Raw genomic sequence first — 26828 nt, 5'->3', positions numbered from 1 at the left:
GAATTGTATTTGATATAAACTGCTTTCACCCATTCATTTATACACACACACACACACACACACGCACACACACACGTACACATACACAGTCCAATCTAATAATGGCCTTATAACTGCCAGTAAGATAAGATATACCTTTAGGGGAATTCAGACTGACACATCAGCACAAGAGCATGTAACATCAAAGAATGAATCCATAAATACCTATACAAGATAAAATAGGAATAATAAATACAATACAATAGATCTGTGTGCATATACAGACGGCTCTATCCTCTTGACAGGTTTATGTTGACTTATTTGTAAGTCCTGCTTCTGAGGCACAGCATCTTATGACTTAGTAGCAGAGTTGGAGTCCATGCGGTGGCCCCTGATGCCCAGCACTGGGTGGAAAAGACTCAGAGTTGGCTGCTCAGGGAAACACATCCTCACCTTTGTCGTTTACATGGTGAAGCAGATCGGGACTCTGATGCTGTTATACACACACACATACAGTATCTTATACATGTTCAATGTCTGTGGGAGTGGGAGGCACTGAGTCCTTTGAGGAATATGATGGCTGAGGGCACAAGAGAGTCCACTGAGTGCTTTGAGGCACTTTAGTGCTTTGGCTGAACGCTCCTGAGCTGCATTGGGAGGAGAGGGGTCATCCATGATAGCTTTCAGCTTTCTTCTCATCCTCCTCTCTGTCACTTCCTCCACACTGGCCAGTTCCATACCATCCACAGATCTTGCCTTCCTCACCAGCTTGCCATTTTTCCTTACAGTGCTTTGTAGCTTTTCCAAATGTGTGTAAGCTCTGTGAAGCAGGTAAATGATGGCATCCTCCACACTGATGTCAGCCTGGTATGCAAACTGCAGTGGATCCAGGCAGAGGCACACCATGGGCCTTAGGTCGCTGAGAGTGCCGGGATGTCACTTTATGGACATGGAGACCATGCAGGATGTCTTCCAGGTCTTAGACACCTGCTTCAGCTTCAGGGAGTGGTCAAAAAGATGCTGGAGCACTCCTGCCAGCTGCTCCACACACACATTAAGGACCCTCAGGTTGATGTTGTGGGGTTTTGGGAAGTCAGAAGTAGCTGTACAACATAAAATGTGTCCATTAGTAACAGATGGACTTCCATCAAGTTATGACAGCACACAACTACTATGTTTGTAGTTGGTGTGGTGGAAATGTACTAATAACCTGTTATAACCTCTATAATGTCTCATGAACTGAGTGAAACACATCATGTGCTCTGCCTTTTCACCTGCAAAGTAGCAACAAACTGAGAAGTGTCTGTTTGCTCCATGGTCACTGCATCCTATTGTCTGTGCAAGATGCTGTGCAAAAAGACAAAAGACAATAACCAGCTCTGTTTCACCATGTATAAAACTGCCTTTCCTTCTTACTAACCAGTGTGTGCATGTGGATGCTGCTCCTTACTGAGCTCCAAATAGCTAACCACAGAAAGACAACTGAGTCTCAGCATTTGTTGAATTTCCACGACAGCTGGTACAGCAGTATTTGATGAAACACTAATTCAAATCCTCCGGTCCACCTCAAACAGCGGGCCAAGTGCACGATAACAATAGCCACTAGAGGGCGACAGTGTATTTTATATTAACAGAACTGTGTCCTCAAGTCTGAATGTCTAAAGTTTAATCATCTTGACAGATTATTATTTGTTTGATGGCATCATTTGTGTGCACAAAGCAACCCCCGATTAAAGCAAACATCGGGAATTAGAATAATGAACGTAATAACGTTTAAAAATAAACAGTCGCTTTGAATATAGCTCTATGTTGTTCCCGGCACGCCCTCAGCGACCAGATCATAGAACTGGAAGAGACAGATCGGTCATTCCTGTTGAAATCCCCAGTCATGTGTCCTGGACGCTGACAGTGGCTGCCATACAATGCTTGATAATGGTAAAGGAGATCAGTGTTGGTTTTGGAGCATTAAACAAAAGGCTGTGGAAATCATGTTACCTGTGCCGAATTACATTGCAATGATATTTCATTTTATTTGATGGGGAAGATGCAGTTCTACATAAACCCAGTACAGAGCATGAAACTGATGTGCTGCACACATTTGATAGCTATTGCTAATTTTGGCTTTTACATACCCAGTATTATTAAAATACACAGCTTTCATTTTCATAAAGCCACAGTACACTGCAGCAGGGGAGGTACAGTGTCCCGTCTATCTAGTCAGGTTCTGTGCTCAAGTCGCTCTTCAGGAAGTGCTGCTTGGAGTTGTCGGGAGTCACAGGGAAGCCATTTTTCCCCATCAAAGCAAGGGGATTTTTTTTTTTTTTAAAAGACCCCACACATTTTGGGTGCATTTTTAAATACGGGAATTACTGTGAGCGAAGGTTACAGACAGGTAAGTTGTTTCTGTTTTTCATTACTGGACGTAGGAAGTGCTGTCAGTTTTGCTCTGTCTGACTGGACAGGCAGGCTGTGTTCACTGTCACCTGTAATGCCAACCTGGGACCTGGGACCTGACCTCAAACCCAGGACTGATGGACTCATGTCCCACAGGGACATGTCAGCTAACTGGTTTTACTCTTTTACCCCAAGGTGCAAAATAATGTCTGATTATTTGACTGGAAAGAAAGCCAACAGGGAGGACCTCATTTTTACACTCTGACTCACTCTTTCTCTCCCTTTCTCTCATTTACATCACCCAAGGAAGTGTCTATCTATCTGATCTATCTGATTTTCCTTTTCTGCTGCCTATAATGCTCAGGTTCTCTTTTTCTCACAGTAATACAGATGTTCATTCAGTTCTCTGTTTGGCATTGAGCTCATAGTTAGTGCTGCTGTTGTACTGGACTCCATTTTATTGACAGGTCTTTCCACTATTTTGTTCCTCCTCATGTCTATAAATAGGGAGGACAAAAAAATTAGAAACACGTCTCAATATAATGTAGTCCAATACAAGACCTCTGCAAACTACAACCTCGGTAACAAACACATAATTACATTTACACATTCTCCACAATGTCAGCACAAACTAAACATTATAAACTTTCTTTCAATCTTAAAAGGTAGAATTTATGACAGAGCCATTGCATTGAACTGCATTAGACTGTACAGGTGGACCTGATAAAGTGGACACCGAGTATATTATATATTGTTATATAGATATATGCATAACAGTTAAAAACGTATATAAGTGAAGAGGGAACCATATAAACATTGCAACCTTTTTTAAATGACTGTATTTAAAGATATTTGTCATATATGTATAGTAAGTGCATACCCCCTCTCTCTCTCTCTCTCTCTCTTGGCACTTCCCTTTTAGCCTATAGTTATTCAAATACCAGGGCAATAAAAGAAACACACACGCACGGAGACATTTACACCATTAAACCCCATTCAACATTGATCCAACAGCCAACCAGCAATGCCCTTGTTTCGGGCCTCACCCGGCATGAAGTCTGGGTCCAGGCAGAGGAAAATGACGACGGGGAGGAGGAGGAACCAGCGTGATGAAGATGGCTCTGTTCTCTCCCTGACCCGCCTGTGTCTCCTGAACCTGGCTGACAACATGAAGGGATTCTGGGTGAAGGACTACGCTGAGAAGTACTTGGACCAGTACCACTTCAGGCACATCATGGGACCTTTCAATGTCCTTTGTGAGTCTGAGAGGCTGTTGTGTCTAGTCATGGTTTTCACACTAATGTGCACCGATACATGGCTTCAAACGGTGAACCATCTAGAAATAATTACAAAAACAAATTCACCTTGTCTGCCCCCGTTTGACATCATGGTTAGAGAGACTGCCACATATCTGATCCCCACAACAATGTGTTGTTGAGCAGGGGTGCACTGAATGCAGATTTTATGTTGTTGACTGATAACAAATGTTGAACTGTGTGCCAAAAATGCAGAAAAGCAATCAGTTTGCTTTTATTTCCGACAGGTTACTCACGATGACTTTTCGCATTAGATATTAGTCTTGTGTCAAAAGCCTGAAACCTTCATTTTGGCCTCGTACCAGCACTGATACCTTCACCAGTATTGGTACTTGTAGTTTCCTAACCAGTTTAACCACAATGCCTGAGATGTGAACGCAAAGTAATATTGGCATTTATGAATTTTTCAGTGGCTGCTAGCAACTTGCAACAGGTAAAGCTTGGTGACTTGAAAATATGTCATTTTTAATTGCTGTGAAATGATTTGTTTCCTGTGCTCTTTATTAAAAAATGCAGTAGAAAAATGTAACATTAACCCAACATTTGACAAGCTTTCACAACTGAATAGTGGCTATGCCCAGTGCATGTCAGCTAGAATACAAAACTGAACAGATACACCCACTGCTTGCTCTTTACAGCCTCACTTCCCACAAGTCACACTCCCAGCTTGCTTTAGACAGTGATTCATGACTTGTGACTATTTATCATGCAGCAGTTTGTCTCTCTGTCTCTTCTCTCCCTCCCTCCAGCGGGTGAGCTGGTCGAGGAGCTGACATGTCTGCTGTGCTCCAGAAAGCAGTTGTCCCGAGCGGCCCTGCACCTCCTGTTGGTTCCCCAGCTCCGCAGCCTCTCTTTTGGAAGCTGTCCTGGCCTGGCCACCTCCGCAATCTGCACCCTCATCGCCGCACGGTGCCAGGTCAGACAGGAGGGAAACAGCTTGTTGTGTCTTGCAACCAGGGTTTTTTTGCTTTTTGCTATGGTGATTGATATGATCAGTATCTCATTTAGAGAGAGAAATCCAGGTCTTAATTTTGTTCATGCATGTAGTTAGTATAACTAAGTCAGTGTTGGTCACAGTTTGGGAGGTTACTGCATCAGGGGAGAATGCAAAACCTTTATTCTTCTATCTGGCTTCTTGAAAGAGTGATGAACTCAAGGCTGTGTGTACATACTCTAAAGGTTGGTTTCCTGGACAGATTAAGCCTAAAATGCCCTGAAGTAAAGGTTCAAATTAGGTTCAAGTTAGCAGATTTAACTTTACCTGGACTTTTCTAGATCTAGTCCAGGTTTTATGAGGTTGAAATTCAAAATCAAATTCATCATCGGGTTGAAGTTTAAATTAAATCAATAATCCACAACCCTTTTACATAAACAAATGCTCATTTTGAAACTCTCTGCTAATAATTGACACTGTACTGTGGAGATTAAACTTTTATCCAGTTAGGAAAGCTTTAACGATTGCTATTCCAAACTCCTTCGAGTGTGACTTTTCCCCAGGAAAAATCCTGCATAAAGGTTGTGTTTTATTTGTTTGTAATAAAACACATTGGGACTTCAGTGACTTTCAAAACTATTCCAGAAAGAGTTCATTGGAGTAAGTGATTTTTGCTGAGTACAAGACCTTCAGCTTTTGGAAAATCCGGCTTGTATTGTGTGTAGATATTTCTTACAGAAAATATCTCCACCAGTATGCTTTGTCTGCTCTCTGAGATTTCTAATTTTGCAAAGCCAGACCTCCATGTGAGATTATGGCTTTCCTGCCTGATGATTCTTATGATGTAGTCGTGTCAGGAACTACATCTAGAGGCCACCGTCTTTGTTTTTATCAACCATCTTTGATCACACATCACTTTTTGAGATTCAGGAGGGGTTTTGAAAATGGCTGAAGTCATGAGGTCTCTGGAGGGGGGCATTTCAGTGACTGAGGGTGTTAAATCTTTGTTTTGTTAGAGTATAGTTTAATGGTACATGACAGATGAGAAAACACCCCAAATAATTTTCTAACATAAATTACTTAGGTCGGTGTAAATTAACCTTTACTAGATGTGAAAATAGATACCATTTGCAAATGCATTGAGGATTTTTTTTTTTTTTTAACCAGCCTATAACCCTTAATAATATCTTTATTTCTAACTTTTCATGCCAGTGTCTGTATAGTTTGGACCTGTCTGGAGCCCAGCAGCTGTCAGCCCAGGTCCAGTCTTCCATGTTCAGCTGTCTGCCCACCCTGCGCTCCCTCTCCCTGGCTGGCACCCTCTGTGACACACGGGTGATCAAGACACTTGCCTACTACTGCCCTTCTCTACGCCACCTGGTCGTGTCTCACTGTCACCTCCTTTCCCCTGCAGCACTGCTTCCTCTTGCGGGTGGTGCTTTCTCCTCATGCTCTGACGGTCCATCTGGTTTATCTTTTCTCAGCAGTTCTGCATGTCATTCCTCTGTTTCTCTGTCCTGTTCTCAACCGTCCTCCTCCTCCTCCTCCTCCTCCTCCTCCTCCTCCTCCTCCTCCCCCAAACACCACCCTCCACTCCCCCTCAAAAGTCTCTTGGCCCTGGATATTGGATTCGGGGAGGAAAAGGGAGACCCTGCAGCAGCTGCAGCCTACCTCCTGCTCTCCTTGCCCTGCCTGGAGAGTGTGGCAATGGCGGGACTTGCTCAGGCCTTTTGCATCATCCACCGCAGAGAATTCAGCCAAACAGATGCGTTCACTGTCAGAGAATCAGTGTCGAAGCTGGAGGAAGTGTGGAGGCTGAGGCAGGGGACAGAGAGTGGGAGGAAGATGGAGGCAGGAGCAGCAGATGAAGAAGAAGAAGATGAGGAGGAGGGGGTACTGTGGGAGCAGTATGAGAGCGAGAGTGATGATGATGCAAGCAGAGATGAAGAGCCGGGTTATCTTTTGAGACCGGGAGAGGAAAGGAGGAACTGGGGAAGAGGGATAGCAGAGAAAGACAGGTTGGCGTCAGGGCCAGGTGACGAAAGCCCGATTCTGCGTCTGAGGAATGTCCAGGGCTTATCTTTTGCCTCCCTGGAGACTGTAGTCCAGTTGTGTCCAGATATCCATTCCCTGTCTCTCGACTTTGATGAAGATGAAGACACTGGAGGAAGAAGCCAGGTGTCCCTGTTAGCTGAAGGCCTGCAGAGCTGGTCAGGCCAGCTGCAGAGCCTCTCAATACGTTACTCTAGACCTCTGGTGGATCTCCTCCCTGCCCTGCAACTCGTGGGCTCCTCCCTGCTCTCTCTCACCCTGGAGGGGGTGAAAACCAGTCCCGACAGTCCCCTACTGGAGGTCATCAGGGCCTGTCCCAGACTCAAGCACCTGCTCATCTGTGCAGATCCTCCCACCACTCCTCTTTATGTTCAGGATCTTCAGGAAGAGGATGATAGGAACTATCCATTTCTGCCTAACCTCTGCTCTCTCACACTCAAGTAAGTCCAGCATCAAAGATTCATAAGCTTTTTTATCAGTGAAAGCATTACAGACTGTATTATGTTTTTGCCGTTGCTCGGCAGTGCCTTGTAAACACATTAATAACAAATCTCCTAAACTGTTTACCAAGCAAGGCAGTGGAAATGGAAAGAACAGGAAGTTGAGGTGCTCAGTTCCTGGCCAGCACTATGTTTTAGTGAACAGGGAGATTGATCTGTGATCCAACCCCCGTACCAGCAAGCATTCACCCTTCTGATGTGTCCTTGAGCAAGACACTGAATCCCTAGCATGTCCAGGAGTGCTGCTCTGCTCATAAGCCTGACCTCGGACAACAACATGGTGGGTGACAGCTTCCCTACAGGGATCAGTGAGGTATATCTTTAGTATTAGAGCGTGGTCACATGGTGTGTTTTAGTAGCATTACTGGTAAGAATGGGAATCTGCAGGGACACCCAAATATAATAAAATTCATGATCCTTGGTTACCAATTTGATCTGTATTGCCATGAGTAAGTAGTTATTGTGAACCAATTTTGCAATATTGTGTAATTTTAGAATTTTGGAAAAAACAAAACAAAACAAAACATTGGACTGTGGAAAACAGCTGAATCTACTTCATCCACCCTGCCATTTTCTGCCACTTGTTCAGCACTGGGTTGTGGTTTTAGCAGGCTGAGGAGGGCAGCCCAGACGTCCCTTTCCCCGGCCACATCCACCAGCTCCTCCTGGGGGATCCCAAGATAGTCACCATAGTCCCCCAGTATTTTCTGGGTCTGCCCTGGGGTCTCCTCCCAGTCGGATGTGCGTGGAACGCCTCCACAGAGAGGCACCCAGGAGGCATCCTGACTAGATGCCCTAACCACCACAACTGGCTTATAATCATACTAATCTTACTGGCTAATACCATACAATTACCATGAACACATTAGTCAAATGTACTTTGAGGTTTTAATATTTATTGGAAGCCAGCAAAACAAAAAACTCAGTTTTTACCCATGGAAAAGTCAAGCTGTACTTGACTTTTCCATGGCATAGTTTGCAAACTGAAGAACTCTATGCAACTGTACATCTAACTCATCCTTATAAATTGTTAAGTCCAGAGTTCCTTTGGAGTTTTGATTTCAAGTGTGAAGGTGCAGCATGATTTTCTTCTGTCAGCCAGGTGCTGTGTTTTTTCTTCCAGTCTTTTAATTCCTGTGGTGATGCCTGAAGTGAATGTTTGTTTGGATAGGTCACAGCACCATCAGTTGCTCACTAAGCTGCAAGGTTTTTACCACCTTGAATAAAACAGCAATATTCCTAATGTAAGGACTAAGAATTGACTCAGAGTCAGCGGGGCAATATAAAAATTGTCAAACAACAAAATTGAGATTTGTGACTGAATTTATTTCTCCCATCCCTAATAACTCACGTTGCAGGGAACCGTTATGTTTAATGGATTAAGATCACCTAAATACAGAATCTCCCTACATGAACATCTAAGGGAAAACTAAGGGAGAAGAGGCCTGTCCTCACACTGTGCAGTGTAGGTGAACATGAACATAAAACCCAGTGACTCAGCAGGTCACTTTTGGTTGGGAATCCCCAACAGAGACTCACAGTTCCTGTTTTTATTGTGCACAACTATTAGGCCCTACTGCTCCATTTTGAAAATAACGTTAGCATTCATCTTCTCTTTGTTTTTTGTTTAGTTTTTTTTTTTTTTTTTTTCAAACATTGCTCTCGGCATTTTAAAAAAAAATCATATGTTGCATATGACAGTTTCTTGGCATATTTTTCACTGTTTTACACTTGTAACAAATAGGCAATAGAGATGTGAGATTTTTCTCACTACCCATATAATTTCTCTCAGCTTGTTTGAATAATGCTGCAACAAAACAACAACATATGAACACATGCCCTAGTTGCATCTCTCCTGTTCGTTGGATATCTTATATCTTGGAAATGTATAAGAAAGAAAGAGTGATCATTTCTCATAGCTGAAGACATTCTATTTGGGCATCAGACTGCATCCAAGTCTGCACTCCTGCTCTGTGAAATGCAGGTTTTTATCCTCCTGTCTGAGAGGTCAGCCAGAGGATAGATTCCAACACCATGAGCTAAATGGCCAATAAATTAATTTGTCTCTTGTAATTCATCATTCTGTCTGTGTTGCTTTTGTCTTGTCTGTCTGTAGTTTCTCCTACGACCACAGCCAGATGAAGCCCGTCATGTCCTGGGTGTCCCTGACGAGGGTGCTGTGGTGTCTCCTGGCTGGTTCTCTCTTACTGGAGAAAGTGTCGCTGGTCGCCCTGCCTTGCCCTCTGGACTTGGTTTTAAAAAACACAATGGCCTGGAACCTTTCTCTGAACCCACACCGCGCTGCGAATTCCTCACACGTCCCCGCCCGGCCGCTCAGACGCGTACAGCACCTCGTCCTGTCCCGCACCAACGTAACCATGGACACGGTTAAACATTTGGTGCAGTCTTGCAAACAAATCAAGCATGTGGATTTGGCCGGCTGTTGGGAAATCACCCAACGCGATTTTGCGCGTTTCCAGGCGCTCAGAGTAGTCGAGCTTGTCTGGCAGTAGTGAGGAGGGGACGGGAGGACGTCCAGTAGAGCAGAAACACAGGCACAAGAGCACAGAGACTCACAGCAACCTCTGCACTTACAGCACAGCACATCTTGACAATTGAACTTGTGAGTGTGGTTTTAGCCTCTGTGAGAGGACTTTAATGAGTTTGGCCAACAGGAGGCGACATGTTATCACTTTAAGCAGCCTCAGGAAGATGACTCAACAACTCTATGAAGTTTCTGATGTCAGACCGGATATGAATGCGAGAGTGTGTCCTTCAGTCTTCCCTTCTTTCTTACAATACATCACCTGTGGTTTTCAAGATGACTTTGATTGTCACACACCACTTTCTGCCCCATCATATTGAGAAAAATCCCATTCTTCACATGGGATAGACATTCCCAAAGAAAATGTTTTCTACCTTTCATCATTCAGTGTTAAACCGGCTGTGCCTAATATCAAAATATGTGCTTTGAATGATTAATTTGAAAATACACTTTAAAGATTGTGCACTTTAAAGACTGCATTAATTCACTGAATTAAAATAGTATGTATATTTTTATTGTCTAAGTTATATCATTCTAAAATGTTATGACTCCAGTTGTATTTATTTTGATTCTTGTGTAAGTAAAAGCCTTACCTGCCCTATTGACACAGATTGATCTTTCTCACTTTTTCACACTGTGAGCAAGTCTGTTTACTTGCCTGTTTACTGTGCAAGACATCTTTTGAAGTTCTTATATATAAAAAAGTTCAATGTACAGTATATGATTAAAAACATGCAATATTGTGCCTTCAATCAGTAATCTTGGCAACAGTGTCTTACTGACTTTTTTTTATTATCATTATTGGAGGGGGGCATCATCATTATTGTATGCCTCAAGTTAGCTGGAATATATTTTTTAATAAAACCACTTTGAAATGAAGTCAGGTTTGTGGTTGTAGGTCATGTTCACACTGAAATGGCTCTGTTTTACTGCTGAAATGTATAAATGACTGCTGAAACCTCTCATAAAGTATAGGATTTTTTCTCCTTTTTGCCTATTTCCTCTTTTCTAGTTGTCCTTGTTGCTGTTTATTATGTTCATTTCTTTCTGTGTATATGCCTGCACAATCCTCACACTTCCCCGCAATGTGACATTGTTTGTGCACGGTGTCCGGTTATCCTCAGATGCCCTGATCCTCCAGTTCCCTTAAATGCTTTGTCACATCTCATCCTTGGTGTCTGTGTGCGCTTGTACTTGCCCTCAATAGGCGGGGCCCAGATTTAGAAACACAAACCAGGTCATGATGCATAGCATTCTCTCACTGATGCCGTATCTCACTGCGTGATCTATCACCAGTGCGGTTAGTGATCTCATTTCATTCCTGTAAGCACCTTCATTCCACAGGAGTGTCGCGGCCCGACCTTATAATCCTTTATTCAGAGATGTTTTGCTGTATTGCTTATTGTCATTCACTCTCATCTATACTGAACTCATTCACCTGATCTCTCTCTGTCTCTCTTTCTTTGTCTCTCTCTGCCTCTTTCTCCCTCTCTCTCTCTCTGTCTCTCTCTCCCTCTTTGTTTCTCTCTCTCCCTCTGAGTGCCCATGACGCCACCAGTCCTGTAATCCATGAGTCAGAGGCGGCTTTCTAGATGACTCCTGACACTTCCTGCTAACCCGGAGGCGATCACCCTGCCTCCAGACCTTGCTGTGTTCTTGCACAAAGATCACATTACCCTCTCCTACCAGCAGTGCTGAGGACATTTGAGAGCACAATAAGCACTCATCCTTGAGGCAGATCTCAGTCAAAACTCTGCTTTGCTTTTGTAGCAGTCCGTGTGTTTATTTGTGTATCCGAGTGTGTGTGCGTGAGTAGTCAGTGTGTTGACCGCTGTGAGTCGTCATTGTCGGGCCTGGGCTCAGACTGGTCTAATCTGGTTACACTCTGGGAAAGCTTAGTGACGCCACCCCAGGTCACCCCTCCCTAATCTCAACCACTCCTCCTGGCTACTGAACTAAACTCTCTCTCTCACTCTCTCTCCCCCTCTGTCGGCTGTGTCAGCCTTTCCCTCATTGTAGAGGGTCTCTCTCTCTCTCTCTCTCTCTCTCTCTCTCTCTCTCTCTCTCACATGCACATACACACATAAACTTTCCTCCGTAGCTCCACTTGTTCATTCATCTAGGCTACAGTGCAGTCCCACTGCCTGTTCTGTCCTGTTCCTCGTGCAAGCCACATTTTCCTCAAGTCCTCCACATTCTCACAGCCCCACTCTGTTTTTTTTTTTTTTTTTTAATGAGCCTGTTTCCCAGGACAATGCTTATTCACCTTTATGTGTGTCTTAGGCTGAAAAAAGTTCAAGATTCTCTTTAAAAAAAAAAAAAAAAAAAAGGGGAATCTGTAAGTGATTATAGAATAGGGTCATTTTAACCTGGCCCAGATTACATTCACTCTTGTTCATGCCCAGATCTACACAGCTAAAATATCTGTGTCATTCTGTCCAGAAGAGTATAGAGGCTAAAAGCTCGATGGTGGAACAGAAGCACGTGATACTTAAAAGTATGGGCACTGTCCTCTATTATGAGCCAGATGGCATTTTATTTATGAGGCACTGAAGCATCCCAGATTTTAGTGACAACTTAAATGTATGAAAAAGAGCGGCTCTATTATCTGGTAACCTTTTGAATAAAATACAATAACTGCAACATCATAAGTGTTAATGAGTAGATCACATATGCCCTATGAGGATAGGTCGGTGCAAGGATAAGGAAAATAAAGTGCTGAGGGAAGAAAGGAAGTAAGGATGTTTTTACCTTAAGAAATTAGGTTATTAGAGCAAGCAGAGCAGGGACGTATGGGAGATGTGGATGTGACGGATTCCTTGAGAGATGCGAATGTGCGTGTGTGCAGGTCTGTTTTCTGTCTGCGGCCTCAGCTCACTTTCACCCCCTCAGCTGATATTTGTACATCTGGCTACGACATCTGTCGTTATCCGTCACTCTGATGTCTTACATCCACTAAGCAGTGTGTGTGTTTGTGTGTGTGTGTGAGTGAGAGACCCAAAGGGAAGGTGACACAGACAAATTGGATATACACCCCAATCAGAGGAACAAATTATAGGTAGGGGTGGGAAGCGATATTGGTGTGTGTGTATGAGCCCAAATCTTAAACTCCAAATTCATGCATATATGTGCGCACACACACACACACACAGAATGAGTGGGATGCACTCATTCTGCACTGCTGTTGTTCCAGGTCATATTTTGAATGTGTTTATCCTCCTCTCATCTGTCACCATATTAGTGAGGAAGTGCACGCCTCTGTCCTCCTTCTGCTGGGTCTGGCTCAGAGCACATTATGGTCACATTATGGTCAGAAATAAATGTGTCATATTCTAATAAATTCTCACTGAAACTCATAAAGAGATGAGTTTCTCGAATCTATCTGTGTCTGGGAAAAATGATGGGTTTTGTACATGTTCACAAACCCATTACAACAGGTAGATCTGTGCCACAAAGGGCCATTTTATCACATTGCATCTGTCTAAGTGCTGCCTTCAGCTGTAGACTTGTGTCCAGATGACAGTGCCTCTGCAGCTTTCTGTCACAGAAACCCTGCACCAACACACCTCAGCTGTCTGAGCAGCTGTCGGTGTGACGCCATCTGCCGACACACTCTGCCCCCAGAGCTCCCAACAGGAGTGTGAGAAAACACACTGTCTCTGAAAGCACACACAGTGTGTCCTGTATGTGCGACACAAATCTTCACCCCTCGCCTTGGCCTAGATATAGAGGAAAGCGAGCTAGGCATCGTCTCTTGCCGGGTTCTGGGACTAATACTTCCTCTGTGTCCCAGACAAAGTTTGGACACAAGTCTCATGAGCAGGGGTTTATGTGCTGCCAGCAGCCTGAATTAACATGACGAGGCAAAAGAGGCCAGGTTAGCCTAGGTAGAGACTTAAAGGGTAATGGTGGGGCTTTTGAATCTGGCTCCTGGACTACATGTGTCTGGGCGGAAATTAATACCACAGACAGTTCACGTCTACAACACCATCTTGTGCTGATGTGCTAACACGGGCTTATATAATTAATCCAGTGACAAAGAGTCCTCTTTTTCTGTCACATGAACTGTTAAGGTACAATGGCCCACCTCTGTGACTCAAAAGAGACCTCACCTGTCAGCATGGCATTATCAACCAATGCTTTCCTATGCATTTCAGGCATATTTTGACGTAAAATTGAAGCCTATGACAACTTAATTAGACAAGGTAATATTTCGATGACATAAAAATGGATAATGAAAGCAGATAGATACAGTCAAAAACACTTACAGTGCATAAACTCGTACAAAAACAGTGAGATATGAGCCCACCTTGAAGCCGTGAAAGTCTAAACATGACCAGGCCTTGTAATGTCTCTCTGTACATAGTTTTATTTACATGATACAATTCTGTTGTAATGCTGGATAGCAAGATTATATGTAATACATAAATATCAACACAGTTTGTTGTCGTTTTTTCTTTTTTTGTACAAATTTGCATATAACTAAGATTCAGAAAGGAAAACTCAAAACGGATACATACAGTTGTTTTTCTTTTTTTTTTTAAATGAAAAACTCACATCCTTACAGGGGAGAAAACGGGTTAAACACAAGTCACAAACATACATGTGTTTCAATGTGTCAGGCAGCCATGAAAACACACTTCTCACAGGTACGTGCACATGCACGCACACACAAATACACGCACACTTCTCTACAGTGCTCTATAGCAGACACACAGACCAATAGCTGTTAGAGAGATGAGAAGTTACATCTAATCCTGGTATCTATTATTTTTCATAAATCTAGCTCTGGCATGCTCCTGTAGTTCTGTAAACATGTGCTGATAAACCGGGTAGCTCCACAGACAAAAGGGTTGGGGAACAACATACCCACACACACATTCTGTGCTCACACAAACTTCCTGTTAGCGCATACAAAAAAAGTAATACATAGCGTGGTTCACATACCCTAACTCCACAAATGCACTGAATACATGTGCTAACATCAGTACTATAGCAATGGAAGAGAGAAAAGAAACAAAATAAAACTTAATTTCAACAGAAAAATGACCAAAACACTAGTCGAGTGATGCCAAATTCATTTAGCTATTCCTTACAAACTACTGCAGTTGAAGAGTAACCCATGCATTTATCCCATTCATTCATGCCCCCATACTGTATTGTAAACCCACATAAAGGACCTGCCTGTGGGGGGGAGGGGTACCACCCTCCTCCCAGGCCTCACCCTGGAAACTGCTCCAGCATCAGCGTACACAGCCACCCCATCCGAGCCTCTGGGATTACAATCTGAGCTCAGACCAGTTTGGGACCTCCTTCACCAAGAAATGTCCATCCTAGGTGTTTATATTCAGTGAAAAGTGGAGAAATACTTTGTCCCTGTTTTCTGCAATACCTCCGATCTTTAACGGAAACGACCTCATTGCAACCAAAATGATCAAAGTCAACATATGCATGCTGTTCAGATAGTTTCTGAGGCAGACTAGCTGCAAAGTTCTGCAAAGTTCCAACAAGATGAGAAGAAAGTAAGAAGGAAGACGACGAAGCTTGACACAGCAGCTGTGAGGTAGGTAAAGCTAGGAAGGACAGAGACAAATTGACAAAGCCCCTTGTGCGCGGTGGGGCACAGTTGTACGGTTCTCCAAATGTCGACTGACTCAAATACTAACAGAACACAGAACAGCAGGTTTATAGGCTGAGGGGCCACAACTCATGTGGACTGTTACTGTGTAATCTGAATGCATGGACAGACCTGCCAGTGTCTGACATGTGACACGGTCTAAGTAAGATGGCTGCCTATGGTTTGGCACAAAATGGCGCCTGGTTTAGGTGAGAGAGGAACACAGCATATCCTGGACAGTTACCCTGGGCTGCTCTTAATAAGACAATACATAATTCTTAAAAAAAAAAAAGAAAAAGAAAAAGAAAAAAAGGACTGAACAGCGGCAAAGTCACACCACAGAAAAAAAAGAATAAACCAAACTAATGAATTAATCAAAAAAGGAGAAAAGTGATCATTCATGCATCTTCCTCAGACAGGATCATTTTTTTTCTTCTTCTCCATTATTTTCTCGAGGTTGTGATTTTGAAAATCGAGTCCTTGCAATCCTTTACTTAAACCACTCATGCCAGTGTTCATTTCAAAGTTTCGCACTCATTCTCCAGTCTTTGTCAAAGGTCTTGTCATCATTGCTCCTGCCACTGTTATTTCGTTAGCTTTATATTCTCTGGATCTTGTCAGCCACCACCACAGGGTTTTCTTTGCGGATCTTGGCGGCGGCCTCGGCCTTGTAGTCGTAGGGACAGTTGTGCTTGTCAGAGTACCGGTGGAGGCCACAGAACAGGTTGCCACAGCGACAGTCGAACCCTGAAAGCACAACGGTCAGGGGTCAGATGTTGAATCTAAGAACAACTTCAAGAAACAGGTGGTAAAACAAAACCTTTTATTCTTCCATCTCTTGCAAACAGAAAAACAATTTACAACATGATAATCATCAGCACCCCGTTTCATGACCCCATGCTCACCTGTAAGGCCCACCCTCTTGCGGCACATGAAGCACCTGTTCTTCTTAGGTTTGGGGGTATCCCCCTTGTTCTCCTCAGTGCTGGAAGAAGCTACAGGGCTGGAGCTAGAAGCAGTAGGCTGGCTTACAACTACAAATACAAGAGAACAGGAAGAAAATTACCCTAATTAGTTATGTTCAATTTCTGTTATTTGGTTTCTTTTATTTGCACATCAAGTAAATAATATGATTTTTTTATAGATCTGTAAGGAGATGCAAACACGCTGGCATGCAAGATTACGTAAAACTCTTCCCATAATTACCCACATAACATATATAGTAATAGGTTAACATCCAGAATTACATTACTGTATTTGGCTGAAAATATATCCCTTATCTCTAAATGGTCCCCTCTTAGATAAACCCCCTGCACTTGGCAGGAGACAGTGTGCTCGCCTGAGAAAGCTTTGGCAAGCTGCATCAAATCTGAGAATGCCCTCTGGTGCGGAGGTATTTTTAAATGGGCTTATTTTTAGACTGCCTCTGTGACTTGAAGGGTGTAAGTAAACCAACAGTTGGGTCTGAGGCATGCAACGGTGGACTGAAATAAACTATGGTTGAAGAGGGTCACATAAGACAGTGTGTGCAAAAAAAGGCTTTGTGTGAGCAGTCACCTGTGTGTGTGTGTGTTTGCTCTTTGAGTGAGTGTAAAATGCCTGCCAAGCTTATGTCTGCGTGCCTGTTGGTTATTGTAAGAGAGAGGGAGGGTGTTATACCAGGCTCTAGGGGTTCTGGTTTGTCCTCTCTGGAAATGCTCATCTCTGTCATTTGTTGAGTCACAGGAAGAGCACCTTGAACAGTTCTGCAGGTTCACAAAGGAGGGAGAGGCACAGGTAAGTTGGAGAAAAATGTACCGATTCACATATATTTGAACATAAAAGAAAAGAACAGTTTGCTGCCTCACTGAGTACTGACCTAGACATGTCTGGCGAAGAGGCAGGGGAGGCATCAACCTTGGCTAAACTGGCTTCTAGTCTCTGGATGGCCGATGCCTCTGAGGTAGGACTAGCAGCTGAGCCTGGGTGAAGAAGACAATGCAGATGATTACATGAGGAATAACACAATGCCAAGACAAGACTCTCATTGGAAACCGCTGTTAAAACACAACAAACTGCTAATAATATATCACAGGTGAATTAATTAATGAGAACATGCTGATGATATAATTCAGTATAAAGAAACTCAATTGCATGATCCATGCCTTCTCCAAATCTGAAAACTTTTTTGGGGGGGATCTGTAAATCTCCAAAAACAATTTCAAATCTTTGTACCAACAACACAATCTATCTTCCATTTGTAATCTGTTTGACTGCACTGGGACTGTCATGTCTTCTTAGAAAAACAAGTTCGAACAGGTTGCCAGTTTTTGGCACAAACTCGATGTTTGACCTCAGAAGTTTCTTGAGGAGTGAACACCCCCCTCAACCTTGTACACTGTCATGAAGAAAACAGCTGTCTTTCATTACAGGGAGTGGAAAAACAGAGAGGGAGGGCAGAGGAACGAGAGCTGGGAAAATACACTGACTGGACTGGGATCGGCTTCACTTCAAAACAATGTCTGTATTTCCTTGTCTCTCCTTACCTCAAGCTCCAAACATATGGGTTGTGCTGGATTTATTTCTTTACAGGATAACCTCAAGGCTTTTGAACTCGATTTGGACAGCTATAAATTGTACTCTAAGGTTCGAGACTTCTACCTTCTTAACATATGCTATGTTTTTAGAGTGAGAAAGACAAAGAAAGGAGTCAAGAAAATAGTGATTAAAGGGGAAAATATTCTACTAAAATTGAGATTCCATCAGTGTTTTAAGCACAGAATTTAATTGTGAATGTGTGTGGAAGATAAAAAAAACAAAACAAAACAAAACATACTTCATCACCTCTTCATTTCTGTGGGTGTGTGTGTGTTGTCTTACCCATAGGGCTCAGAGGGCTCATGCGGTCGCTGCTCTGCTGCCGTGTCAGGTGTTCCTTGTAGCAGACAGAACACATGCCATTGGTTCTTGGGTTGCCATAGAAACCGCAGCCTGTGGCACAAAGCATGGGCACCGGGCTCTGGTTCGTCTCTTGGGCCATTGCTAACACAATGAGAGAGCGACAGGGAGAGAATGCTTATTAGACAGAGAACGAGGCAGTGTGTGTGTGTATGCATTTATGCACAGAGACCTGCATGTGTAAGATAACTGATACAAAGCTCGCATATCTGCCATCACAGGAAGCATTCACCCACCAGGAAATTGCCATAAAACCTGTTGCAGTATCACTAGGGTTGATGGACAGATAACAGGAGCATGGTGGTATGAAAATGCGAGAAGAGCTGCCTGCCTGTCTGCTTTAGTCCGACTACAGTAATGAATGAGGACACTTCTCCACAGGAAATCCAGAGAACAAACAACACTTGCTCTGTTCTGTTCAGCACCTTGGCAGAGGCTGGACTATGTTCTGTCCCACAACTTTATTCACTGCCGAGCCCCCCTCGCCTACCCCCTTCTCACCGCTCTCAGAGCAGTTGGCATAGCTCGTCTTATCATCTCATTTTGAAACAAACACATTTTCCCATTTCATTATAACTTCTGAAAATTATGTTACATGTGTGAAGGAAGAAAAATCCCAAGCCCATTTAAGGATCAACAGACCTCTACCTTCAACATTTCCCAACTCCAAACCTTATGATGACTCATGTATCCTCATTTTGTGTTATGAATATCAGTATGAATGACTCCTCGCAGCAACACTCCCTTATCAATTAGTTGTTTCCTCACACAAGGGAACTGTTCACATGCAATGCTTAGCTAAACTGAATCACTGACTTTCTCAACCACAAAAGAAAACAAAACTGTAGAAAAAAAAACAAAAAAACACTCTGTTCTTGGCAGAACACAGGCAAGATAGCGGGTGAAGATGAACAGAGAGCCAACAAGTTTCAGTCAGAGCTGTCAGAGCAAAGTGGTTTCAGAAATAATCCTGCCTCTCTGGTCTTACCACACAAGGAAATTCAAAACTTACCGAGTCACTTCTCCCACACACTTAACACACATGCCCGGAAGACGAGAGCATCTGGGCGTCAGTTGGGTAAACGTGACACAGATATGACGTTATAGCCCTGCTGTATTGCAATACAATACAGCAGGAGCAGGAAGTTGTGTAATGGGAGAAACTGTCTTTGAGGCAATAGTTCAAAAACACCCTAATGGATGAACGAACAGGCAGAGAGACAGACAGGAAGGCCAAGATTAGCTGGGTAAGAAGAATCCAGCCCCCCTATTCTTTTGTCTGATACACAAATCATTTGATCAACATATACCAATCGTAAATCCACACAGCCACCGACAACCACCACACAAAGCCACCAGTATCATATTTCCTCTGTAAACAACCCTTGACCCTGTTGTGCTGTAGCAAGGCAGCTGCTTGCCTGCCTCGGTGTGAAGCTACTAGTCTGTATTCTGGTCACGGACAAAAACAGGGCAGTAAAAACCAGGCGAGCCTAATGTTCCAGGAGAGGCTGGCACTTTTTCGAGAACGTCCTGTCAGCTCACTCGAGGTGTCCTGACCTCACCAACAGACAAACAAGTGCTGTTAAATCTCGAGACCCCCTCTTTCCTCCCTCTCGCTCTTTCTCTACCCCTGCATGCTACCACAGGCGTGTCAACAAAGGGTTTCCTTGGAAAAGCCCACAAAGCCTGTCGCTCCCATTGTATCACGTGTTTGACTGCTGACTGCTGAGAAATGCAAGACAGGGGGATTGAGCTAGAGATTGGTAATGCTGCAGCACAGCTCATGTGTTATTTTCTTTTCTTCTGATCATCAATACGGTCTTCAAACCCACAAACAAAATGAAAGTCTCGTTACAAATGTAGCACAGTCACATGTTCGTATGACTTGATCAAGCCTGCCAGATAACAGCCACAGACCTTAACACCTCATCATGCCACCTCTTTCTGTTCCTGGAAAAGCTCATCCTGGGAAGTAAACAGTTCCCGAGGGGAGCGTTAACCAGCCAAATAAAGCCTGGATCGTCGCAGTGAACAACAAGACCAACAAGAGACATATTTGTGATAACAAAGAGCACAGTGAGGCCTACGGCAGCTAACAGATTAGCCGTGGCTGCTGCTTGTCTTCATGACACAATGGAACAATGGACAGAGTGGCTCAGCTGTCATGTTTGAGGCCACCTGTCAATCAAACAGCACAGCATGTACTGCATGTCCCTAACCTTGATCAAGACTCCTCATGACCAACGACCAGGTAGAGTGGAGAGTAAACACACTCAGTTTAAGACCTAGATTCATCTGCTGAAAAGAGTTCATCCTCCCTATCAGATGTACATATATGAATAAAAACACATTATAAACTGGCAGTAGGCTAATATCATAAACCATTGCTCCTCTTCGGTAGTCTCAGTACAACTAACAGGGCAAGTTGGGGGGTTTCCAGCACAGGGTGGATAAACTCATGATCACATAAACATTAACCACAAGGTTCCTTTCATTATTATTATTATTATTATTATTATTATTTTTTAATCATGGCAATAACATGTGAATAATCATAGTCATTATCGTCGAGACCAATGTATCACAAAACTTGTCTTGTTCGACATTATGCTGTTTTAATTATAGACGATCGACAAGTAATTTTTGTTAATACAATAAATAAATAATAATATAAAAAAAAGCGAACGTGGTAAGTCTTCATTTCTGGCCAACAAAAGAAAACACAGTGTTCATGTAGGCGCAATCTTGGCTCATATTTCAGACCAGGGGGCTCAAAACTACTGAGTCACACTTAAGGACACAGCATTGTAAGCCCACTGCAACATGATTGCAAGCAGTAAATTCCTCACCCTAAAAAGGACACGATGTAACAAATCGTCAAACTAGACAGATGGGAAGACTGATGCTCTCTTTGGGGAAAAAAATATCTAGCTACTAGATGGATAGTCTATATGTAGACACTGGTTTCTGCTCCCTTTGTTTCTTCCTTTGTCTGCAATCTCTCTGCTTCCTGTTTAGACACTGCTTCATGGCTCCCCCATTTTCGCCACCTTTTATGTTTAAAAACAACACACACACATTGCGAGACGATTTCAACGAAAAACAACCATATTTAACCGCACTTGGGTACTTAAACCCGACTTAGTTGGGTGTTACATTTCCCTAAGACAAAGCCTTCCTTTCTCCCAAGGCAGAAACTAGCAAACACCAGACGACGGTACGACCAATACACTCAATTTAACATTTATCTAAACACCACATTCATTTCAATACAACTCCCTCGGTCAACTGGCTCATTCGGCTTATGAATTCTCTATTTCTAGACAGGAATTAGCTAGCTTTGGATCCCCATCCCCCCAGCTTGGGGCAAAAGGAAAACAAGAGATAGCAGCCACTAGCTGGCTCCCTCCCTTGTTTTTCCCCTCAACACAGACCAGTCACGTTCGAGGGCTTGTGATATTTTCAGCCAGGAGGAGGAGGAGATGGTGCTGGTGCGAACAACTTCAACCAAGCAAAAAAACGGCCTTGTTTATCACACAAACAATCGCACACACACCACATGACCTTTAAAATCCACCGTTAAAGGTCGCCAGCACCGACCGTCAACTCGGTTCAACAAAACAAAAAGGAAACAGCCGTTTTCTTTGTCGACAAAGGGGCATCAAGTCATAACTATCCGTGAATTATTTTGAAAAAAATAACCGTTTTTTCCAAGATCCTCACCTGCTAAAAACGATGTAGATTCTCGCGAGATGACAGCAAAAAAGTGGACGTTTTTTACAGCAGAAAACGGTCGAGGTAAATGTCCTTTTTCCTCCTCGCTGTGTTGTATTGCGTTGTCCTCCGTCTGAGGCTGGGAAGGATAGATAGGTAGATATATTTCTCCTCCTCGCCTGTCTGCCCCTCGCTCGCTCGCTCGCTCGCTCTCTCTCTCTTTCTCTCTCTCTCCGTCTCTCTTTCCTTTGGCTTGATGTTTGTTTCCTTCTTTAGTAAGAGGAGTGGCGGATGATGTCACGGGGAAATCAACGTGTCGCCATTGGCTGCCCGCGGAGCCCCCGAGCGCCTGTCCTACAATGTACAGTACTGTGAGCAGGGGAGGGGGGAGTCGCCTCTGCGCATGCGCGTCGTCTAGGTTTGCGTTATTACACATCCAGTCGTCATCCTCCTACACTGGACACCAACATTTTATTGAGTAATCCACCTAAATGAGTAGTGGACAACAATGCTGACATGACTGAAAATGGAAAAAAAAAAGTATGTAATGTGAGAAAATGCGTCTTGACACTTGAAAAAAGCCACCCAAGAGAGGGGTTTATTCTGTATAGTGAAATTATAGACTGTATAAAAGAAGTAACACCACTTCACTTGACAGCCAACACCTTGTTATTTTTTTCTGTTGGGGGGACAAAACAAGAGGCATATTAATTTCATACCTGGAAAGTCATACAGGCCATCTGTTGAGTGGTGTGCGGAGGCTGACACCACTGCAACCACCCTTTACAGAAACACACACACACACACACATACACGCACACGCACGCACACACACACTCGTGTTGACACTGAGAGAGAGTAAACATGTTTCAGGGGTGGTGACAGCAACTCTAGTACTCGCGTCCAGCTACTCCAGTAGAATATTTCCACGTACACTTGAGAGGCAGATTAAATATGATTGTGAAATTCATGGCTGCCACCGCTCATTTTCACATGTAAACAGATGTGATAAACATAGTGTTTCTGGTGGAAGCCCAAATTTGGAAATCCTAAAATTAAATCACATGGAATTTGATTCTTTAGTATTAACTTTGCCCACTTGTTTTGACACCTGGAGCCGGCCGTTTTCGACTATCCAGGCATGTGTGAAATGTGAAAACATGTTTCTTCCATTCAGTAGTAAGGCCAGCGTGTGCCCTAGCTGTGTTTGTCCTACGGGGCCAAACAAGCCCCAACGTATTCCTCCATCATGTCAATATAACGTCACACACATCCCCAAGCACTGGAGCACATGCTGAACTGAAAACAAACACCGGGTTAGTATGTAGTGTGTGTGTGTGTGTGTGTGTGTTTGAGGGAACATGTCATCAATCAGTGGTTTCGTGGAAGGTGAAAAAGCTAGCACGGGACAGTCTGTTTCCTCCTGTACAAACCAGTGTTAATCTCGAGATTATAAATGAAACTAAGAGTAGGTGCTTCTGTTTTACCGATGGGCTTCCCCCAACTTTCATAGGGGAATAAAGTCACATGAACACACACACACACATACACACACACGGATGTTTATTCAGACAGATAATATTGGTTTCATTGTAATTTAGAAGTTGTGTTGTCTGTAAACACACAAACAATGAAACAAAGAGATAGATGAGGGTGGGAGAGAAAGGTGAGAGCAAGAGAAAGAGTGTGTGTGTTTGAGCTATAGATACTACACATAGTGCACAATATAAGAAACACATGGACACGCCTATGAACACAATATAGGAGGCTCACCTCAGCACCTCCCTCGCTACATATCAACAGGATTGGCGACATGTCTTTGACTGGGATGACAACAAAGGGCAAGTCACTGCTGTGTACAGCCCAAAACAAAGGTGTGCAGCTTGTTTTCCTGCACTGAGTTTGTACCCAGTTTGTCTGATATCAAACCAAAACCAAGTCCAAAGTGCAGGTTTCTGTCTGTTTATGGATGTGCTGATTTCCTCTTTTCTTGATTCTGATTGCTGATTTTTCTTTAAGCCTGACCTGCCAAAACTGATCCCATCCAATTCAGATTTTCTCAAGTAAAATATAATTAACAGTCTACACAAAAAGTACCTCAAAAGTGAGTATGCTCACCGGGGTGATGGCAGGGCTACAGACTAATGTTTTAAGTTTTTTTTTTTTTTTTTTTTTTTTTTTTTTTTATTTAAACTTTGTTATTTTCATCAGTAGTGGTGATTGGCCCAAAATGCTCTATTCAAATGATTAGGAAATAAATTATCTTATTTTTATTTAAATACTTGCTTTGATTTTAAAATAAATCTTGACATTTGTAGAGTCAATTATGTACTAAGCTATTATTTAGAATAAGTGTTGGGAAGTTAAACAGGACATAATTACCTCCCTGATCTCTATTTTAAAATACAGTGGAAACATCAACAAATTTCTCCTTCAGACACATGTATTTATTCTAGTTTTTAACCAAAAACTACATTACAGTTACATCTCAGGCCAATTAATCAGTGTACCCCTAATTCCTTTTATAGTATGAGAATGACTCACTCTATTTATCAGATCTTTCCAGGTTGGGAACCTGACCATTGAAAACATTAGGTCTCTTTTGTTACCAAGAATGAGTGATACTGAGTGGTTTTCAAAATGGGCTCCAGGGACTCCCAAGGGTCTCTCAGGGGCTTCCAGTGGCTCCTTTACAAAATGTGGAATAGCATAATTTTACTGCAAGTGAATTCACAGAAATTGTTACGTTCCAAAAACTTCTGGGGATTACTTTAACAATATGCTTTAGTGTTGTCACTCTGAACCTTTTTTTTGTCAATGTTGTCAATGTCAATGTCAAGCATGACATCTAAACAATTTAATACTTAATATAAACTAAAATATCTTTTCATAGCAGGATCCCCAGGGAAAAATCACTTCAAACTGAGGTCTGTGGCTTAATGCCAGTCAACGTAGTGGATCCAAAATATAGACAAGACTGAAACTTCCTGAGTTATTCGATACATTATGATACAATACAAGACGAAATGATGCAGTATGATACTGTGAGGTACGATGCAGTTTATTATCCCACAGCAAAATTAATCTTCAGTGCTGCTCTGCTACAAAGAGAACAACAACAAGTTAAAAAAAAAGTTAGACAGTCATGAATGCTCAGAAAATACAAGAAAAGAAGAAAAGAGGTTGAAACATACTAACAAACAAACAACCTAACTAACATGCATGCAGTCCAGGAGCCCTGGCAAGCAGTTATTAATCTGCACTGAGGCTGTGAATGTCTGCTTGATAAAGATGAATCTTGATCAGCTCTGGTCAGTTTGCTGACCTCTGATAACTGTGTTAGTCACAGTTACTGCAGGCCAGTCTGTGATTATCTGAGTCATTTACATGCTGTATGTCTCTGATATCATGTGGCGTGAATAAACAGAAGCAGTCATTATTGTCACAAGGGCCAGAGCAGCATGTGCATGTCGATCGTTTCCACCGAGCTGTTTGATATTTTACATGCCGAGTCATTAAAAAAACCTCTTGACACGAGTCCCAGCGCCAGTATCTCATGACAATAATGTCCTGTCCTCCTTTTTTCTTCCTAGGTGTCTGACACAGTCTTGCTTGATAACAGAGTTCATTTGCATACAATTTACATACAGTGTATCAGGGGAGGTGCTTTCAAGACCAGGAACAAAATCCTCTGATTACAGTAACAATGTAATCAAATAATGTAATCAAATAAATGCATGATGCTGTAAAGAACACTACATGGTGAAATATTGACACCCACTGACAGAGTGACAATCACATCTTGGATTTTTTTTTTTATACACAGGGGCTCGCAGGACATTTAGTCAAATGTGAGTAGTGATTGTGAAAACTGATCATGTGGTGTGTTTATGCAAATCTGTCTCCATTTTTCTCATAAACAGTTGTAATCCGTTCCCCTTTTGCACAAACATGGAGCTCAAGAGCTTTTCATGCACAAATAAAGAAAGCAAGGGGAAAGCTTTAGGTACGTGTGTGACTGTTGTGTTAGTACAGGGGAGAAAATAAGGGCTGTGTGTGTGTGTGTGTGTGTGTGTGTGTGTGTGCCTGTGTGTGTATGTGTGTGTGTGTTTGTGTGTGAAATGTATGTCTTCAGTATGTGAAGGTTCATGGGTTTCAGCTGAGTGTGGGGAGGGGGCAGCTAAGGAGAGTGAGAGAGACAGAGTGGGAGGTGTCGCATATCCTTGCACATCCCCCTCCTCCTTCTCCACTTGGTCATGGTTCAGCTTGTGCACTGTGTGTGTGTGTGTGTGTGTGTGTGCACTGTGTGTGTGTGTGTGTGTGTGTGTGTGTGTGTGTGTATGTGTGTGTGTGTGTGTGTATGTGTGTTTGTAGGCTTTTGTAAAATTGAGAGTGTGTATGTGAGTGTGTGTAGTAGTGGCTCTGTCAGGAGGGGGTGTTATTCCTCTCCACGGCCATGACAGCTACACGTGAGGGACTGCTAGTGCGGGACTGTCAGTGTTGCCATGACAACGGAAACATATAATTTGCGGCCACTGTTTTGTCGTTTGCCTGTGTATGTGTGTGTTTGGGGATGCGAGGGGGTGTGAGAATAACTTATGTGTGAATCTGGAACAGCCTGTTCGTAGTTACTAGGCAGATTTTGGCCAGCCAGCACACACAGACAAACACACACACACACACACACACACACACAGAGGCACAGCTTGCCTGTGTCTGGCGTCGGTGTGGTTAGACACTGTTGATAAAGAGGCTGGTGGAAATGGCAGCTTATCCATTTACATAAGCTGTGTGCAGGCTTGATAAGCTCTGCTCTGAGCCTGACTAACACCATTGC

The 26828-nt window shown here is 43.0% G+C and overlaps 2 protein-coding genes across 2 annotated transcripts; one reads left to right on the top strand and one right to left on the bottom strand.

The window, feature by feature from the left end:
• The first annotated feature begins 2258 nt into the window (after positions 1 to 2258).
• Positions 2259 to 10574, top strand: LOC115364693 (uncharacterized). The gene is made up of 5 exons (XM_030059238.1): positions 2259 to 2371; positions 3388 to 3629; positions 4439 to 4605; positions 5836 to 7115; positions 9292 to 10574. Exons 2-5 carry the CDS (start codon positions 3398 to 3400, stop codon positions 9686 to 9688), a joined length of 2076 nt encoding a protein of 691 aa, XP_029915098.1. The 5' UTR covers positions 2259 to 2371; positions 3388 to 3397; the 3' UTR covers positions 9689 to 10574.
• Positions 10575 to 14066: 3492 nt separating this feature from the next.
• On the bottom strand, positions 14067 to 22236 carry zfand5a (zinc finger, AN1-type domain 5a). The gene is made up of 6 exons (XM_030060281.1): positions 22001 to 22236; positions 18197 to 18358; positions 17196 to 17298; positions 16997 to 17082; positions 16243 to 16371; positions 14067 to 16084 (listed from the first exon to the last, which is right to left on the bottom strand). The coding sequence occupies exons 2-6, from the start codon at positions 18354 to 18356 to the stop codon at positions 15936 to 15938; spliced, it is 627 nt and encodes a 208-aa protein (XP_029916141.1). The 5' UTR covers positions 18357 to 18358; positions 22001 to 22236; the 3' UTR covers positions 14067 to 15935.
• Between the last annotated feature and the right edge of the window lie 4592 nt (positions 22237 to 26828).

Source organism: Myripristis murdjan, chromosome 9, assembly GCF_902150065.1.
Source record: "Myripristis murdjan chromosome 9, fMyrMur1.1, whole genome shotgun sequence".
Classification (NCBI taxonomy): domain Eukaryota; kingdom Metazoa; phylum Chordata; class Actinopteri; order Holocentriformes; family Holocentridae; genus Myripristis; species Myripristis murdjan.
The sequence above is the reverse complement of the archived record's forward strand: the minus strand, read 5'-3'. Positions and strand labels throughout refer to the sequence as shown.

Excerpts from the sequence above, each read along its gene's own strand:
- zfand5a (XM_030060281.1), bottom strand. The coding sequence starts at position 18,356 with ATGGCCCAAGAGACGAACCAGAGCCCGGTGCCCATGCTTTGTGCCACA. Across the intron at positions 16,372-16,996 it reads ACCAGAACCCCTAGAGCCTG|TTGTAAGCCAGCCTACTGCT; the intron begins GTATAACACCCT and ends TTGTATTTGTAG. Across the intron at positions 16,085-16,242 it reads CAAGAGGGTGGGCCTTACAG|GGTTCGACTGTCGCTGTGGC; the intron begins GTGAGCATGGGG and ends TTGTGCTTTCAG.
- LOC115364693 (XM_030059238.1), top strand. The coding sequence starts at position 3,398 with ATGCCCTTGTTTCGGGCCTCACCCGGCATGAAGTCTGGGTCCAGGCAG. Across the intron at positions 3,630-4,438 it reads GGGACCTTTCAATGTCCTTT|CGGGTGAGCTGGTCGAGGAG; the intron begins GTGAGTCTGAGA and ends CCCTCCCTCCAG. Across the intron at positions 4,606-5,835 it reads TCATCGCCGCACGGTGCCAG|TGTCTGTATAGTTTGGACCT; the intron begins GTCAGACAGGAG and ends TTTTCATGCCAG.